This window comes from Onthophagus taurus, unplaced genomic scaffold (genome assembly GCF_036711975.1).
Source record: "Onthophagus taurus isolate NC unplaced genomic scaffold, IU_Otau_3.0 ScKx7SY_15, whole genome shotgun sequence".
Classification (NCBI taxonomy): Eukaryota; Metazoa; Arthropoda; class Insecta; order Coleoptera; family Scarabaeidae; genus Onthophagus; species Onthophagus taurus.
Window position 1 is genome coordinate 5,351,107 of NW_027248940.1, and position 18,119 is coordinate 5,369,225.

The 18,119-nt window shown below is 38.7% G+C and overlaps 2 protein-coding genes across 2 annotated transcripts; one reads left to right on the plus strand and one right to left on the minus strand.

The window, feature by feature from the left end:
• Positions 1-822: 822 nt before the first annotated feature.
• On the plus strand, positions 823-3,076 carry LOC111421773 (putative nuclease HARBI1). The gene is made up of 2 exons (XM_023054957.2): positions 823-1,435; positions 2,099-3,076. Exons 1-2 carry the CDS (start codon positions 974-976, stop codon positions 2,894-2,896), a joined length of 1,260 nt encoding a protein of 419 aa, XP_022910725.2. The 5' UTR covers positions 823-973; the 3' UTR covers positions 2,897-3,076.
• Positions 3,077-10,127: 7,051 nt separating this feature from the next.
• LOC139432441 (uncharacterized) lies at positions 10,128-10,817 on the minus strand. The gene has a single exon (XM_071200970.1). The coding sequence runs from the start codon at positions 10,815-10,817 to the stop codon at positions 10,128-10,130; it is 690 nt and encodes a 229-aa protein (XP_071057071.1).
• Positions 10,818-18,119: the final 7,302 nt, after the last annotated feature.

An 18,119-nucleotide genomic window follows, 5' to 3' on the forward strand; every position in this document is an offset into this window, starting at 1 on the left:
AGTATCGGTTAAAACATTAGAATACTGTATGCCATTTCTACTGCCTTATGTCACACACCTTGTTAATTTTTGTATTCAAAATAGTGTATTTCCTTCTTCGTGGAAAGTAGCAGTCGTGCGCCCGATTCCAAAAGTTGCTAATCCGATCCTCGCTTCTGACCTTCGTCCAATAAGTATACTATCGGCAATGTCAAAAATCATGGAAAAAATTATTAATGTTCAACTGCAGCATCACCTGGAAATTAATAACATCCTTCCTTCGGTTCAGTCTGGATTTAGACATGGTCACAGTTGTACGACTGCTTTAACGTGTGTAATCGATGACATAATGGGTGCAACAGATAGAGGGTACATGACTATGCTTGTTCTATTGGATTACACGAAGGCATTTGATACAGTAAATCACAACCTCTTACTAACTATTTTAAAGCACTATGGGCTGGAAGATTCAGCAGTTGCATTCTTTGAGAATTTCTTGAGTGGTCGTCAACAATACGTGCAGCTGTCTAACCATCAATCTAATGTACGCCTTCTTGGGTCGGGTGTGGCGCAGGGTTCTGTGCTGTCCCCAACCCTGTTCTCAATTTACACAGCACCTTTAAGTAATATTTTTAAGTACTGCAAAGTTCATTTTTACGCAGACGATACTCAGGTGTATATGTCATATAAACCTCAAGAACAACAACATTATCTGAATTTATTGAATATAGAATTGTCGGATCTGGTGTCTGCCGCCAACCATCACAGTTTAGTAATCAATCCGAATAAATCAAAAGTTATGATATTTGGCCGAAAAATGGATATTTTGCGTTACGCTGCGTTCCCACGGAGCGTGAAAACGAACGTGTATCACGCTTTCGTACTTGCTTTCGTGTATGTGCTGGAAGGACCCTACCAGTCGTGGAGCGTGGACCGTTCACACTGACTTTCGTATTAACGAAAACGTGATTCACTTGATCGCGGAAAGTCGACCATGAACGAGCTGCTTATCGAGACTTGTGCTGTGGTCAGTTCGGTTTTTGGTGCTATCTTAGCACAAAGAATAAATCGGTTGGCAAAATCGAAAGAAAAACGGAAGGAAAGAAGATGGTGGGTTAGAAAGTGGATACTTCAAAGGAAATCGGGGACACATAATTTGGTTGACAGAGAGCTAAGAAGTAATTACACTGAGGATTTTAAAAACTTGTTACGAATGTCTGAAGCCGAGTTTGATTACCTTCTGGAACGCGTTTCACCACTGATTTCAAAATCAGATACAAATATGAGACAAGCAGTAAATGCTAAAACAAAACTTACGGTGACTTTGCGATATTTAGCCACAGGAGACTCTTTCAAAAGTTTGGAATTTTTATTTCGTGTTCCAAAAAACGCAATTAGTAAATTCATACCCGAGACCTGCGAAGCTATCCACAAGACACTTAGAGAATTTATACAAGTAAGTAAATTAAAGCACATTTTTTCTTATTTTACGTATTTTATTATAGTAGGTAAAGGTAACTAACAAATAAAGTATTTTTTGTATTTTTATTAGGATTACTTAGCTCGACTTATAACTTTGTAAAAAAAAATTCTTCAGAAAAACCACTCATGTTTGACTCTGTTCCACTTGTTAGGTCTGCTGACTGATTGGATGGAGTTGGTGGTGGGCACATTGCATTAATTATGAAAGAAGTAATTGTTTCTTGAAGTCTCATAGCGGTTGGAGGTCCAATACTACGTAACATTGACGCAACATATTTACCGAAATGATCACAGGTATCTTCTTTCGTAATTAGTGCAGCACGATTTGAAATATTTTCTAATTTTTCAATGACACCAGACATGAAAGTTATTTGGGGGTCGAGTAAAGCTTTTTTGTTTGATGATGATGGCTGGGACACAGTCGAAGGCATTTGTCGTTTAACTGTTCTTCTGGGTGCCTCAGTTCCTGCTGTGATTTGTGGTGTGGATGACACTTTCTCGTTGAGATGGTCAACAGAACTTTGATGTTGAGATGGTGATTGTGACTCGTCCAGTTTTGCCTGTTCCTGTTGAGATTCCTCAGTTGCCGTTGTTGGTAATAGCTACAGTAAAAACATTAATTAGTAATTTATTTCAGGTGCCGGCAACTTCAGATGAATGGAAAAACGTTGAATCTGGATTTAGGCAACGATGGAATTTCCCAGGATGTGTAGGAGCTTTGGACGGCAAACACATTGTAATACGTGCCCCTACCGCTACTGGATCCGATTATTACAATTACAAAAATAGTTTCAGTATTGTATTAATGGCTTTAGCCGACTCCGATTATTGCTTTCTGTATGTTGATGTTGGCGCTAAAGGAAGAGGTTCTGATGGAGGTATATTCCAAAACAGCTCGTTATACAAAGCTTTCGAAACAAACTACTTTGCAATGCCAAATGATTTTTTGATTGTTGGAGATGATGCGTTTCCCTTAAAAACGTATTTGATGAAACCGTATAGTCGGCGTAACCTGTCCCAAGAAGAAAGAATTTATAACTATCGACTTTCAAGGGCACGAAGAGTAGTAGAAAATACTTTCGGCATACTTGTGAGTAAATTCAGAGTGTTTGAAAAAGCGATATCTCTAAAATTACAATCGGTGGAGAAAATAGTACTCGCCTGCTGCACTTTGCACAATTGGTTGAGGAAAACAAATCCTACCTACATCTCAAGAGGTTTAATTGATTATGAGGACGAAAATCATGGTATATTCCCTGGATCATGGCGCCAAGAAAACATTTCTGGCTTACAGAATCTTCCGCCAACTGCGCAGAGACATCCACAACGACAGGCACAACAAATTCGCGATAAGTACCGCGATTATTTCAATAATGAAGGAACCGTACCCTGGCAAAGGCAACTACTGAATTATGTGCCAAATGCAGAACTGTAGAGTACGTCAGTCTCAACATTGATTGTGTTAAATTGCCTTGCACGATATCAGCTTCAAATGCCATTCTGTTTCAATGTACTTAATTATAAGGTAGTTCATACATAGCAATATATTATTAATATATATTATTATGTAATCAAAGTACCAATGGGAAAATAAATGCGGTTTTTTGAACTAGAATATGATTTTTTATTACACTTACCAGATTTGATTGTGTGGGTCGTTGCTGAACGAATGGGCGAATGAAAGAGTTCATCAGCTCAAACCAGATAATTTTTGGCCTGTAAATGTCGTCAGTTCCGGCTCCAGACCGCTCACTGTCGGCTATTTTTTTCAATTCTTGACAATAGGAACTCCTTAAGTTTTTAAATTTTGATATTACGTCTTTTGATCCAAATCCTGGAATATTAAGCTCGTCCGAAATTCTTTTAGCTGCTGCCATTCTCATATTGCGGTTTCTATATTGTTCGCTAGTTGCATCATACAACACTTTTTCAACACTATATAATTCGAGAAATCGCAGAGTCTCATTGTCTTGTAATTTCACTACACGACTTTTGATTCCACTACTTGTTGCCATCTTGAACGGGTATACGCAAGCAAGCTCACGACAAAAATCAAACCAGTTTGATTCGAGGCGTGAGCACCACGCTTGCCTGTGACGTCAGCAGCTAACCCACGACACTGTGTTCACACGGGGCGTGTTGCTCGAAAGCGTGCCCCACGCTAGCGTATCACGCCTCGTGGGAACGCGGCTTTATGGTGGAGATGTCAGGGTAACGGTCACCGGATCAACGCTCCCCATTGTATCTGAAGCACGTAATTTAGGGTTGGTGATGGATTCGGATTTAAGATTCCGGAGTCACGTGTCAAGTATGCTTCAGGGTGCGTTTGGTAAACTAAAAGCTCTGTACCCCTCTCGCCATCTTCTCACTGTCAACACTAAGACTGTACTTTGTAATGCGCTGATTTTATCAAAATTTAATTTTGGAGATGTGGTGTGGAGTAAGACGGCCAACACCAGTCTTTACTTAGGGTCGATGAGCAGCGCATACAGAGGGTTCAGAACGCCTGTCTGCGATTTATTTTCGGGATTAGGAAGTATGACAGAATTTCACATAAGTTGACAGAGGTAAAATGGCTTAATATGGTCCGTAGGAGGCAGCTCAAAGCCTCAATATTTATGCCAAAAAATTCAATATCGCACTGACATTCATAACTTGAATTTGAGATTCAGGGGGGCTCTGTCACCTCCTAACCACAATACGGAATTATTTAAACGGAGCTTCAGTTATCAGATTGTAAAGATGTACAATGATTTACCCACTGAAACGAAACTGCTTGCAAGCGTCTCCTCATTTAAAAAGCGAGTGTTTGATTGCTTACTTGATCAACAGACGGCCATCCTAACTATTTAAATGTAAGGCGAAGGTGGCATTTATTAAGTATTTTATTAAGTATTTATTACTTTTTGAATATTATTATAATGTAATTTAAGGTTAAGTTGAGCAGTGTCTCGGCACTGAACTTCGCCATTTCGTACTATTATAATTTACTAGTGAATTTAGTATTTTATTTATTTTTTTTTCTTTTTGTTTTGTATAGAATATTTAATTTGTTAATTTGATGTTGGTACGAATAAAGACATTATTATTATTATTATTGTTATATTTAATGGTCTAATTTGATTGGAATGTCGCCTGACAATATTCCCTGAATTTGTCTTAACCTCAAAAATGTTTTGGCTTGGGTTTTCCTTAATTATTCCTTTTTCCCAAGTTGGCATGTTAGGTTTTATATAAGATTTGACCAATACTTCCTCGTTCATATCCAGAACCTTATTTCTTTCTTCCGCATAACTACGTTCTTCTACTTTTGTCATATTTCTTTCCACAATGTTTTGTCTATTCGGTATTAACAAACCTAATCTAGATTTTAAGTTTCTTCCAAACATGGCCACAGCTGGACTAACTTCGGTAGTACTTTGAGATACATTGCGGTAATTAAATAAATATCTACACAAAGCTATATTTATATCTTCTTTCTGTAATGCTGCTTTCTTTATTGCATTTTTAATTATTTTCACGGCATTTTCTGCAGCTCCGTTGCTCTGTGGATGATATGGAGGCGAGAACATTTGCCGAATACCATTCAATTTTAAATAATTACTAAATTCTGCAGAAGAAAAAGGAGGTCCATTATCGGATACGATCACGTCCGGCAAACCAAACTGGCAAAATATTTTTCTCAAATAGGTAATTAATGATTCTGCATTTGTGCAACTCATTTGCTCAACCTCAATCCATTTGGTGTATGTATCAATTAAAATTAAATAACGTTTACCAAAAATAGGTCCTAAAAAGTCTAAATAAAGTCTACTCCATGGTCTATTTGTTAAGGGCCAGGGTCTAGGTGCAATTTTAGGTGGATTATTCATTACTGCGGTACAGATTTTACAACTTTTACACATTCTTTCAATATCTGCATCCAAACTCGGCCACCAAAAATAACTGCGAGCTAAAGCCTTTGATTTATTTATTCCTAAATGGCTCAAATGAATTTCGGCTAATAATGCGCTACGTAATTTTGTGGGTATTACCATTCTATAACCCCATACTATACAGTCGTATTCCAAATGTAATTGATCTTTCTTATTTACAAAAGGTAAAAATTTATCCCCTATATCTTTCCGATCCGGCCAGCCGTGTAAGCAATAACTGTAAACTTTACTCAGAACTGGATCTATTCTAGTTTGAATTTTAATTTGTTTATGATTTATTGGTGGAAATTCTTGTAAATAGAATAAATAACCCATATCGACGCTCTCTTCATGTTTATGTTTTAACGGCAACCGCGACAATGCGTCCGTGATTATGTTCTCTTTGGAATTTATAAATTTAATTGAATATAGATAGGTCGATAAAATTATACTCCACCTTTTTATTTCCAAATATACTAATTAAAGGTTTATGATCTGTTAATAAGGTAAAGTTTCGCCCAAAAATATACTGATGAAACTTTTTAACTCCATAAATTATCGCGAGTGCTTCCTTATCTATTTGCGAGTATGCTTTCTCTGATTGTGATAACGTTCTAGATGCATATGCAATCGGACGGACTTCGCCATTTAACATTTCCTGCGAAATGACCGCGCCAATTCCATAAGAACTTGCATCACATGACAAAAATAAAGGTAATTTAGGATTATAATGCGTTAATACTCGTGGTGATCCCATTTCTTTTTTAATTGACTCAAAAACTACTTCTTGTTCTCTATTCCACCGAAAAGGTGCATGTTTCTTTAGTAATGCCTATAAAGGAACTAATTTAGAAGCAGCATTAGGTATAAACTTTGCGTAATAATTAACTAGACCCAAAAAAGCTCTAAGTTCTGTTACGTTATTTGGCGTTTTACATTTTAAAATAGCTTCGATTTTACTTGGAGAAGTATGAATTCCTTCTTTATCAATTACTACGCCTAAATATTCCACCTTTTTCATACAAAAATTGCATTTAGATATTTGTAGCTTTAATCCGTAAGTTTCTAATTTATTGAAAACTTCTTTCATAATTTTCCAATGACTTCCTCTTTTGATTCGGAATATATTAAAATATCATCTAAAAACAGCACTACTCCTCGTACTACTCCTTGTACATTTACAAACACATTCTCCATTAATCGTTGAAATATTCCTGGGCTATTAGCTACTCCATAAGGTAATCTATTATATTTGAATAACCCTTTATGAGTATTAATTACTACTAATTTCTGTGACTCTTCATCTAATTCAATCTGGGAATACGCTTGTGATAAGTCAATCTTTGAAAAATAACAAGACCCTTTTAATGTAGCCAATAAATCATCAATTTTTGGAATTGGATATTTATTGATATTTAAATAATTGTTTATAGTAATCTTATAGTCCCCACAAATTCGTATTTGTCCATTAGGTTTAAGGACAGGTACAATCGGTGTAGCCCATTCCGAAAAATTTATCGGTGTCAAATCTTTTAAATTAACTAACCGATCAAGTTCTGTTTCAATTTTATCTTTCAAAGCAAAAGGAACATGACGGGCTTTACAATATTTAGGAATAAAATTTTCTTTTAGATATAATTTAATTTTTCCTACCTTAAATGTACCTAATTTATTTTCAAAAACTTTGGGAAATGTTTGTTGTAAATTCTTTACGAATAGATCTGAATCATTTATAGAATTCGTATTAAATAAAGAATCAATTGAAATGCCCAATTTTTTTATCCAATCACGACCAATCAATGGTGGGCCACCATGATTAATGATGTATAATTTCAAATTGTTTTGATTTACGTCTTTATAATATACATTAACATGCAAAAATCCCAAAACAACAATTTTATTTCCATTGTATGACTTTAAATTTATATCAGAGATTTCTAATTTATGTTTAAGGAAATATTTATCATAAATATCCTTTGAAATGGCGGAAATTTCCGTCCCTGTGTCAACTTCCATTATATAAACTTTATTGTTAATTTTTAAACTTATCTTTAACGGTTTGCATTTTTCGCTTGACATATTAAAGAAATTAACATTATCATCATTTGATTTATTTACATCGTTACTTACGTATTTCCAAAAACTCTCTTCCCCCAACCCCATACTTGTCCCATCACCTTATTCGCCTTTTTTGCCATAGCTATCACATGCGACCCCTCCCTGTTGTCCTCCCTGAACACATACCCCAAGTAAGTATACTCCATAACCTCCTCGATCTCTTTTCCCTCCCATCTCCAGTTTTCTGTTCTTTTTCTCCCACCCTTACAAAACTTCATCATCCTTGTCTTCCCCACATTCACTTCCAGCTCCTTCCCCCTAAAATATCTTTCCAATGTCTTTATCATATCTTTCATCTCCGCTGCTTCTCTCGCCATGACCACGATGTCATCCGCGTATGCTAACATATACACCTTTTTACCTCCCACCACCAACCCTCCCATTTGCCCCTTCCCCAATCTATCCTCCAGGTCCGCCGTATACAGTGCAAACAGACTTGGGCTCAGCGGACATCCCTGCCTCAGTCCCTTCGTCGTCCAGAACACGTCGCTCAGCTTATCTCCCACTTTTATCCTAGCCATAGTCTCCATGTATATTTCCTTCACTCTCGCAATTAGGTATTCCGTGATCCCCCTCCTCCCCATCTCCTTCCACAACTTTCCCCTATCCACCTTATCAAAAGCCGCCTTCAAATCTATAAATAGGGCGTACAATTTCCCTCCCTTCTTATCCAGCTCTCTATCTGCCAAATGCTTCAACACGTACACGTTGTCGATTGCTCCCCTTCCCTTCCGAAAGCCTGCCTGCCCATCAGCCAAAATTCCCCCCAACTCCATCTCCTCCTCCAGTCCTCCCAGCAGTATCTTCGTGTATACCTTGTATGCCGAGTCTAGTAGGTTAATTCCTTCCCTTATTACCCTTTTTATATACTGGGCAAATTACCCCCACTTTCCATCCCTCCGGAAACCCACCCCCTCTCCATACGCTATTCATCCCCTCCAACAGCTTCACTCTCACCACCCTTGATGCTTCCAACCATGCCTCGTTCTGGATCCCATCTTCCCCTGGCGCCTTTCCCTTCTTCAATCCCATAAGCACTGCTTCCATCTCCTCTTCTGCTATCTCCTCTCCCCCATCTCCCTCATAGCCTCCCAAACCTGTTAGCCTCGTTTCAACCCCTCCCAATAATCCCATAAAGTAACTCTTGCAATCTGTCATGTGTATTTCGCTGGTTATCCTCTCCCTACCCTTCTTTGTCTTTTTCAGATACCTCCAGACCTCCCCTTCCCTTGTTATCCTGCTAATCTCTGCCGCCTCCTTCTTCCTCAGTTCTGTTTTCTTTCTACTGCATAACTCTCTGTATCCTCTCCTGGCCTCCCTATATCTATCCACCCCTATCTTCCCCCGTCTCCACTGCCTCAACCTCCTTCTCGCCTCCCTCTTCGCCTTCCTACACTCGCCATCATACCAGTCGTTCCTCCCTACTCTGCCGCCCCTACGTACACACTCCCTTTTCAGTGTTGCCTCCCGCACTACCTGAATAAGTTCTTCCCAACCATTGATCTCTTGTATCTTCTGTTGCCAAGTGTCGAGGTTTCCCCTGTAGAATGCTACCCCTTCTTCCGACCAGTCTGTCCTGATGAACTTGTTCCCCAGTTCCGCTCGTCTTCTGCCGTCCACCCCCTTTTGGCAGCGAGGAAGATTATGTTTGAAGGCCTGGTTAGCAGTGTGATGATGTATGGAGCAGAGGTATGGGGATGGAGAGAGCAGGCAATGCTGGAGGACGTGCAAGCTAGATACTGGAGATGGGTGCTTGGGGTGGCGAGAGAAACACCGGGGTATATAGTGAGGGAAGAGGTAAAGGTGGATAAGGTCAGAGTGGAGGCGGGCAGGAGAGCAGTGAAATATGAAGAAAGAATAGAAGGGAGGCCAAACTGCGGGATCTTGGGGGAGTGTTGGAGGGAAATTAGAGAGGGAAAGATCAAATATGGGAAAGGAGACAGAGACAACTATTATAGACGAACAGGCTACTCGGTAACTGAGATAAATAGTGGACGAAGGGTGGGTAGGGAGATGTGGAGGGAGTTGAGAGATAGGGACCGAGATGTGCAGAGACAGGAAAGAAGGACACAAATAAAAGAGGGGAGGTATAACGAAAGGTACAGGGAGATAATAACGGAGGGGCTGCCTAGGTACTTGTTATTGGAAGGAGATGAGGAAGGGAAGAAGTTGGTGGCTAGGTTCCGCTGTGGAAACGAGGAGAGAGCTAACAGATACTGGATGGCCGATGAGGAAAGGTGGTGTAGGCTATGCAGGTAGGAATGGGAAACGTTGGAACATATGTTGAATGGGTGCAGTGAGTTGAGGGGGGAGGAGTTGGACCGAGGGCAGATCTTAGGAGAGGGGAAACGATGGATGAGAAAGGTTGTGGGGGTAAGGAGACCAAGGGAAGGATGAGGGGATGATTGGGCCGAGGAGCCGAGGGTATGGAAATGGAGGAAGAGGGTAGAGGGTGAAAATAATATACTAATAATATATATATTAGAATGTATTAAGGGGATAAAAATTGTAAATATTAAAAACAATAAAATGCTTATTACTTACGTATTTATTAAATTTAGGTCTAAATTTTAAATTATTTTTATTATTCTTTACTTTAGAATGACATATGGCACTAATATGACCAACCTTATGTCACGTGTGACATTTCGCTTCTCTGAAGAAACAGTTGGCGGCGCTGTGATTATCCTTTCCACAGTGCTTACATCGTTTCCCTCTGGTGGACGAATCTTGCGTTGACGATTTTCCCGGCTTGACTTCCTGTTGATGGCGTCCAACCACCTGGAATTTATTCATCTGTGTTGTTGATCCCATTACAAACCCCGCGTTGATTGCTGCAGATTCCATACCAATAGCTAATGTACACGCCGTATCGTACGTTAAAGTTGCTTCCGAAAACAAACGTTGACGAATTATTTCGCTTTTTAAACCAAACACTATTTGATCTCGAAGGTTTTCTTCCAATTGTGCCCCAAAATTACAATTTTTTGCAAATTTCTTCAATTTTACCATAAAATTTGTAATGTTTTCCTCTGGTTCTTGTACAGTGCGACGAAATTTATAATGTTCTGCTATTTCCGACGGTTTCGGATTAAAATGTTTTTCCATTTTTACTACTAAATCTTCAAATTTCTCATCTTCCGGTTTCTTGCTGCATAAATCCGTTAATATATCAAAAGATTCTACCCCCATAACCGTAATTAACATGGCCGTTTCGAGTTCCTGTTTTATTTCATTTGCTTTAAAAAATTGACGCTCACGTGCGATATAAGATGTCCAGTTCCCATTTCTTACATCGAATTCTTCAATTCTTCCTGTTGTCATTCTTGATGTTAACTTTATTTTCACTTTTTATAATTTTTATCCTCGTCGCCACTTGCTACGTCTTTACTCAAATAAAAGTACGAAGATGTGTTCAACTAAAAATTTATTTGGAACTGAAACTGGTTTCCCAAAATTTACATCTTTTATATAAACAGTATACACTACACGCAAACTCAGAACGCTAAGATGCAAAACAAGTCAAATTAAATTCTATAAATCTATAACAAAACAGTTTTTAACAATGTGAGTTGTCATTTTATTAACATTACCGTGTTTATACCGTTGATGGCAATATTTGCATATTACACCTCCCTGTTCATGAGTATTACAAAATGTCCAAGCCTTGCCCTTAATTTTTGGCATTTTTACAACACGTTTTTTTACTACACAAAAAGATATTTTTATTTTTTTTTAATTTAAATGAAGTATATTTTTATAAATTTTTATTTAAATTACGGTTTTATTTCGTGTTCTACTCTATAAGGAACTACGCGCAACTAAACTACAGTCAAAAATTACACAAACAAGTTTAAACAAGAATACAGGTGCTTGCGAGACGCGACCAGTTGACGCAGTGCGCGCAAGTGTAAATACCCGCTGTTTGGGTATTTACCCTGACCGGGGTAAATACCCGGATAAATACCCATTTTATAAATACCTACCCGCCGGGTATTTACCCCGCGCCCATCACTGGTTTAGACTCGATTGTCGGTAGTGCTGCCTGGACTGACTTTTATAACCTAAAAACTAACCGCTAACTAATCTTTATTAAGATCGCCATTTGCTTAAATAGGAGGTGCGATCGACGATTGTGTAGAATTAAACTATACAAGCTGCGCTTGTTCAAATACCGAAATTCACTTCTATTTCGGCATTTGCTCAAATGCACTTAAACATTCCGCGAAATATTCGATTTTTTCGGCACTTGTCCGAAATTGTCAATTGAGTCTAACACATACAAGATTTGATCGCCAACCGCAAAATTTAAAGTGACAAACGAATTGTTTTGTTAATATACCTCGGTAATGTTTCACTAGATATCAATGGTCGGTAGTACCACAGAACAACTTATTCTGTGGTTAGTATAGTGGAGAAGACAGTGCGATTTCAAATAGAGAAAAATTAAGCCTTTTAATGCGTTTATCATAATTTGTGGCAGGTAAAGTACTTTACCTGCCGCAAATAGTATAAGACAAAATAGTATATGCCGATAAATCCACAGTTTACTAGAACAGTAGCACAAAGTGTCAGTTTAATTCCCTCAAATAGATAGCATAATAGTTATTTATGTACAAAGTCAGCAAAGTGATGCTTTATCGAACGAGTCTGAGTTTGCGAGTCGAGCGAGCGAAGCGAGTGAGGCGAGTAACAGGCGAGTTCGATAAACACACTTTGCTGACGTGTTGCATACAACATTTTATGGCCAACCGCAAAATTTAACGGTATGAAGATATTGTAACTTATCAATATTATATGACATGTGACAAACGATTTCATACGTAAGAGAGATGTCGAGCTAACCTGGTGTGTGCCGAGTCGATCCGCGATTATTGTGATATTTTAGTTGATTTACATCGTCAGATATTTTAAAACTGGTAACTAATTGTTCATTAGTCGCTCTTTTCGACTGATGGCGTTTTTAGTGAGGCATTACTTGAGAATTAAGTTTTATTTTTGATATTTGAGTTTCGAAACGACTATTCTAAGCGTGAAGCTGATGGTCCAGCTATGAAACCGGTTTGAGTTGATATTACATTGTTTACATAAGCGACAATGTCGATAGGTCAAGGTGCGATTGCAGGTTTAAAACTGTTGACATCCATCAACGATGAAGTTAAGAAATCAATGAGTGACTTTAATAGTCGCCTAGATAAGGCTATAACCGGTCTCTAATCAGAAGCTTCCTGAACTACTGGCGCTTCGTGATCAGTTTGTGAAGTTTCAATCTGAAATTCTGTCCACACTTCAACAACTGACTCAATCAATGGTAAACAATAGTAAGGAAATTGATAATTTGGAGAATTATTCGCGGTGTAACTGCCTAGTATTTCATGGAATTCCTGAAAGTGAAAGCGAAGGAGAACCTAGTAGCGTTCTGGAGCGTAAAGTATTAGACGTTATCGGTTCATTAAAAATTTCTAACTGGTCTCCAGGTGCTAACATTTTTTAAACCGGTGTCATCGTCTGGGTAAACCAAGGAACAAGTCGAAAAAGGCAGGTAATTCGGATAACGTGACCAAAAAAGAAAAATTGTACCATTATTGTCAAATTTGTAACTTATAAGGATAGAAATAAGGTTTGGTTCAATAAAAAACATTAAGGGAACAGGTTATAGCATCAGCGAGTTCCTTTCTAGATGGCGGCTGGAGGTTTACAGGAATGTCACAGTAATGTTTGGTAAAGAGAATGTCTGGACGTCGGACGGACGTATCAGAATTAAACAGTCTAATGGTCAAATTCTGACGATCCTCCACCAGGATGACCGAGATAATTTGAATTCTAAGGAAGTTTTACCAGCTAGAATGACTAGATCGAAATCGCAGAAAGGTGGTTAGTTCTCAGAGGTGTGTATCGTCTTATATGTTTTACCCGAAAGAACCGTAGGTGTATTTTCTTTGTTGTTATTATTAGTATTATTTTTCTTTTCTTTTTTTGTATTTAATTGATTGTATTTAATTTTGCATATACGTTATTATTATTATTATTTTTCTTTTCTTTTTTTTATATATTTAATTGATTGTATTTCATTTTGCATATACGTTATTATTATTATTATTTTTCTTTTCTTTTTTTTTATATATTTAATTGATTTTGCACAAACGTCGCCGATTGTGCAAGGTAAAATAAAAAAAAATATTGGTAAAAAGTAAAAATTGTGCTATAGCATTAGTTATATTTTTCTTCTCTTTATTTTGTTATTATTTTCTTTAGTTCTTTCTTTATTCTTTTGGGTGGGTTCGGTTGAATTCTTCTGCGTCATTTTAATATGCATAATTTAATGAGAGTTGCTCATTTAAATGTTTAGTCTTTGTCTGCTCACTTTACGAATGTTACTAACTTAGTAGTTGAGAATGAGCTGGATATTTTTGCGATGACCGAAACTTGGGTTTACTCTCATTCCAATTATAATGTGTTTGCTTTGCAAGATTATCAATATGTTAAACTAAGATTAGAACTAAAAGTAGAACTAACACTAGAAACTTTCGGGTTTTGCCGTGCGTCTTTTAATAAAAGGTTTGACGTTTCGGATGCCATGTTGCAACCTTCTTCAGAAACTGGTTCGAAGTGACGAAATCAAAAAATCGGTAACTATATATAAGTCGGAAAAACTAATTACTAATCAGTTAACGCTAATTACAAACTAATTAATAACTAATTGCGTCGCATCCGGTGTGAGGCGGGAAGAGGTCTTCGTGTTCACCACCATCTTCCATGTTCTGCTAAGCTCCCAGCCATCCTCTCTGTTGACGTTATTTTTATGTCGGTGAATCTCTATGGCTTCTCTTGTCAGTCTTTGGTAGTATCTGTTGTCCCTAGCCAGCACCTTTGTTTGTTCGAAGTCTATTCGGTGCCCCTCTGCATGGCAATGTTCCGGAACCGCCGACTGCTGGATCTTCTTCAGCCTTCCATGCTCCTTGATGCGGCACTCGACGTTGCGTCCAGTTTGGCCAACATAAACCCACACCTACACGATAGTCGATAGACTCCCGCTCCTTTTAATGGAGTTAGTTTGTCCTTGGCTATCGGGAGTGTGTTCCGAATTTTGCTGACCGTGCCGTACCGCACTACGATGTCGTTCTTCTTGAGGTGCCTAGCAATTCGTTCCGTTACACCTGAAACATAGGGAAGACAGATAAATCCAAAAGGTTTCGTACTTACCGCGTTCTCCCTCTGCTTTCGCTGCTTGATGGCCCGGTTGATGTCCCTCGAAGTGTATCCATTCTTCTGCAGCACGCCTCGTAGAAAGTGTTGCTCCTTCTTCAAGTTCTCTCCTTCACATAGTCTCGCTGCTCGCTGAAATAATGTACGGATCACGGACCTCTTCTGTTGGGGATGATGATGTGAACATCCCTGTAAATACCTGTTGGTGTGGGTCTTCTTTCGGTATACACCAAGTTCTATATCTCCATTTGTCGTCCTGGTGACCAACACATCTAGGAAAGGTAGTTTTTTGGCAGTTTCTGTTTCCATGGTGAACTTAATCATAGGATGTTGAGAGTTCAAGTGATCCAAGAACTCTTGGAGCCGTTTTTGACCTTGTTGCCATATCACAAACGTGTCATCCACATATCGGAGCCATAGTTTTGGTTTCCACTGGCTCTTCTTCAAAATAATATATATAACTGGCGATAGTGGAGATCCCATGGCTGCCCCTTCGAACTGCTCGTAAAATTCTCCTTTCCAGCTGAAATACGTCGACGATAAGCAATACTCCACCAGATCTGGCACGTATCCTGGTAAACCCTCCGGAATGAGTTTTCGGCGAAGACCCTCTACAGCATCCTTAACTGGTACTCTAGTAAAAAGGGATTCCACGTCGAAACTTACCAACATATCCCCAGCATCCAGCTTTACACCTTTTACCGATTCCACAAAATGTGTAGAATCCCTGACATATGATTCCGTGTTACCTGTAAAGGGGGACAGAATCTTTGCAAGATGTTTAGCCAGCTGGTATGTTGGGGAGTTGATGGCGCTGACAATAGGGCGGAGGGGGACGTCTGGTTTGTGAATCTTCGGTAGTCCGTAGATTCTTGGTGGTACCGGCGCCTGCACAAACAAACCTTTCTGCTGTTCTGCTGGAATTCCAGTGGATTTTATCAGTTCCTTCATTTTTCTAACGATTTTGTCTGTGGGGTCCTTCTTGATCTTCCTGTAGGTGGCTGGGTCCAGTAAGTTTATCATTTTGTCGTCGTATTCTTTCCTGTCCATAACAACGGTGGCATTCCCCTTGTCTGCTGGTAACACGACGATTTCTGATTTTTCTTTTATAGATCGGAGTGCCTTCTTTTCACCAACCGTCAAGTTGGATTTTGGTGGTTTTGCTGACTTCAATACTCTCGCAACTTCTTGTCGGATCTCTTCTGCTTTCAGTGCAGGCATCCCTCGAACAGCTGCTTCCACTTCGCAGATGATTTCCTCCTTTGGGACCTTCTTCGGGGCGATTGCGTAGTTCAGAAGAGGTCCGTGATCCGTACATTATTTCAGCGAGCAGCGAGACTATGTGAAGGAGAGAACTTGAAGAAGGAGCAACACTTTCTACGAGGCGTGCTGCAGAAGAATGGATACACTTCGAGGGACATCAACCAGGCCATCAAGCAGCGAAAGCAGAAAGAGGACACGGTAAGTACAAAACCACTTGGATTTATCTGTCTTCCCTATGTTTCAGGTGTAACGGAACGAATTGCTAGGCACCTCAAGAAGAACGACATCGTAGTGCGGTACGGCACGGTCAGCAAAATTCGGAACACACTCCCGATAGCCAAGGACAAACTAACTCCATTAAAAGGAGCGGGAGTCTATCGACTATCGTGTAGTTGTGGGAAGGTTTATGTTGGCCAAACTGGACGCAACGTCGAGTGCCGCATCAAGGAGCATGAGAGGGATGTAAGGCTGAAGAAGATCCAGCAGTCGGCGGTTGCGGAACATTGCCATGCAGAGGGGCACCGAATAGACTTCGAACAAACAAAGGTGCTGGCTAGGGACAACAGATACTACCAAAGACTGACAAGAAAAGCCATAGAGATTCACCGACATAAAAATAACGTCAACAGAGAGGATGGCTGGGAGCTTAGCAGAACATGGAAGATGGTGGTGAACACGAAGACCTCTTCCCGCCTCACACCGGACGCGACGCAATTAGTTATTAATTAGTTTGTAATTAGCGTTAACTGATTAGTAATTAGTTTTTCCGACTTATATATAGTTACCGATTTTTTGATCTCGTCACTTCGAACCAGTTTCTGAAGAAGGTTGCAACATGGCATCCGAAACGTCAAACCTTTTATTAAAAGACGCACGGCAAAACCCGAAAGTTTCTAGTGTTAGTTCTAGTTTTAGTTCTAATCTTAGTTTAACATATTGATAATCTTGCAAAGCAAACACATTATAATTGGAATGAGAGTAAACCCAAGTTTCGGTCATCGCAAAAATATCCAGCTCATTCTCAACTACTAAGTTAGTAACATTCGCAAAGTGAGCAGACAAAGACTGAACATTTAAATGAGCAACTCTCATTAAATTATGCATATTAAAATGACGCAGAAGAATTCAACCGAACCCACCCAAAAGAATAAAGAAAGAACTAAAGAAAATAATAATAAAATAAAGAGAAGAAAAATATAACTAATGCTATAGCACAATTTTTACTTTTTACCAATATTTTTTTTATTTTACCTTGCACAATCGGCGACGTTTGTGCAAAATCAATTAAATATATAAAAAAAAAGAAAAGAAAAATAATAATAATAATAACGTATATGCAAAATGAAATACAATCAATTAAATACAAAAAAAGAAAAGAAAAATAATACTAATAATAACAACAAAGAAAATACACCTACGGTTCTTTCGGGTAAAACATATAAGACGATACACACCTCTGAGAACTAACCACCTTTCTGCGATTTCGATCTAGTCATTCTAGCTGGTAAAACTTCTGATAAGTAATTAGTTTTTCCGACTTATATATAGTTACCGATTTTTTGATCTCGTCACTTCGAACCAGTTTCTGAAGAAGGTTGCAACATGGCATCCGAAACGTCAAACCTTTTATTAAAAGACGCACGGCAAAACCCGAAAGTTTCTAGTTTTAGTTCTAATCTTAGTTTAATTCACACCGGCCGTGAAATCCTTCGTACTTATATTATCAATATGTATTTGCTGGGCGTGAGGTTGGTCGCGGTGGTGGTGTTGGTTTCTATATTGGGAACAATTACTCTTTCGAAATACTTATGTCAGAGGTGAATCCATTTATTGAGCACATGTGGATTAAGATCAAATTAAATAACATTACTATGATAATTGGTATAGTCTATAGACCGCGTGCAAATTTGCAGCAGTTTTGACATCTTTTGAAGATGCCTTGTCTATTTTTGTTACTGATTTTAATCTGAATGCTTTAAATATTAATGGTCCTTATTCTCGTCTTTTGTCAGCAATTGAAGCGTTTTCTCTTAAACAAATAATAACTATGCCTACACGTACAACTGGTATATCTTCTACATTGACTGATTTTATTATCACCTCGGTTAATGATGTTACTGACCAAGGTTGCCATGTCTCACGATTTATCGTGAGATC

Coding starts and splice junctions, on each gene's coding strand:
- LOC111421773 (XM_023054957.2), top strand. CDS start 974: ATGAACGAGCTGCTTATCGAGACTTGTGCTGTGGTCAGTTCGGTTTTT. Junction 1,436..2,098: donor CACTTAGAGAATTTATACAA/GTAAGTAAATTA, acceptor AATTTATTTCAG/GTGCCGGCAACTTCAGATGA.
- LOC139432441 (XM_071200970.1), bottom strand. CDS start 10,817: ATGACAACAGGAAGAATTGAAGAATTCGATGTAAGAAATGGGAACTGG.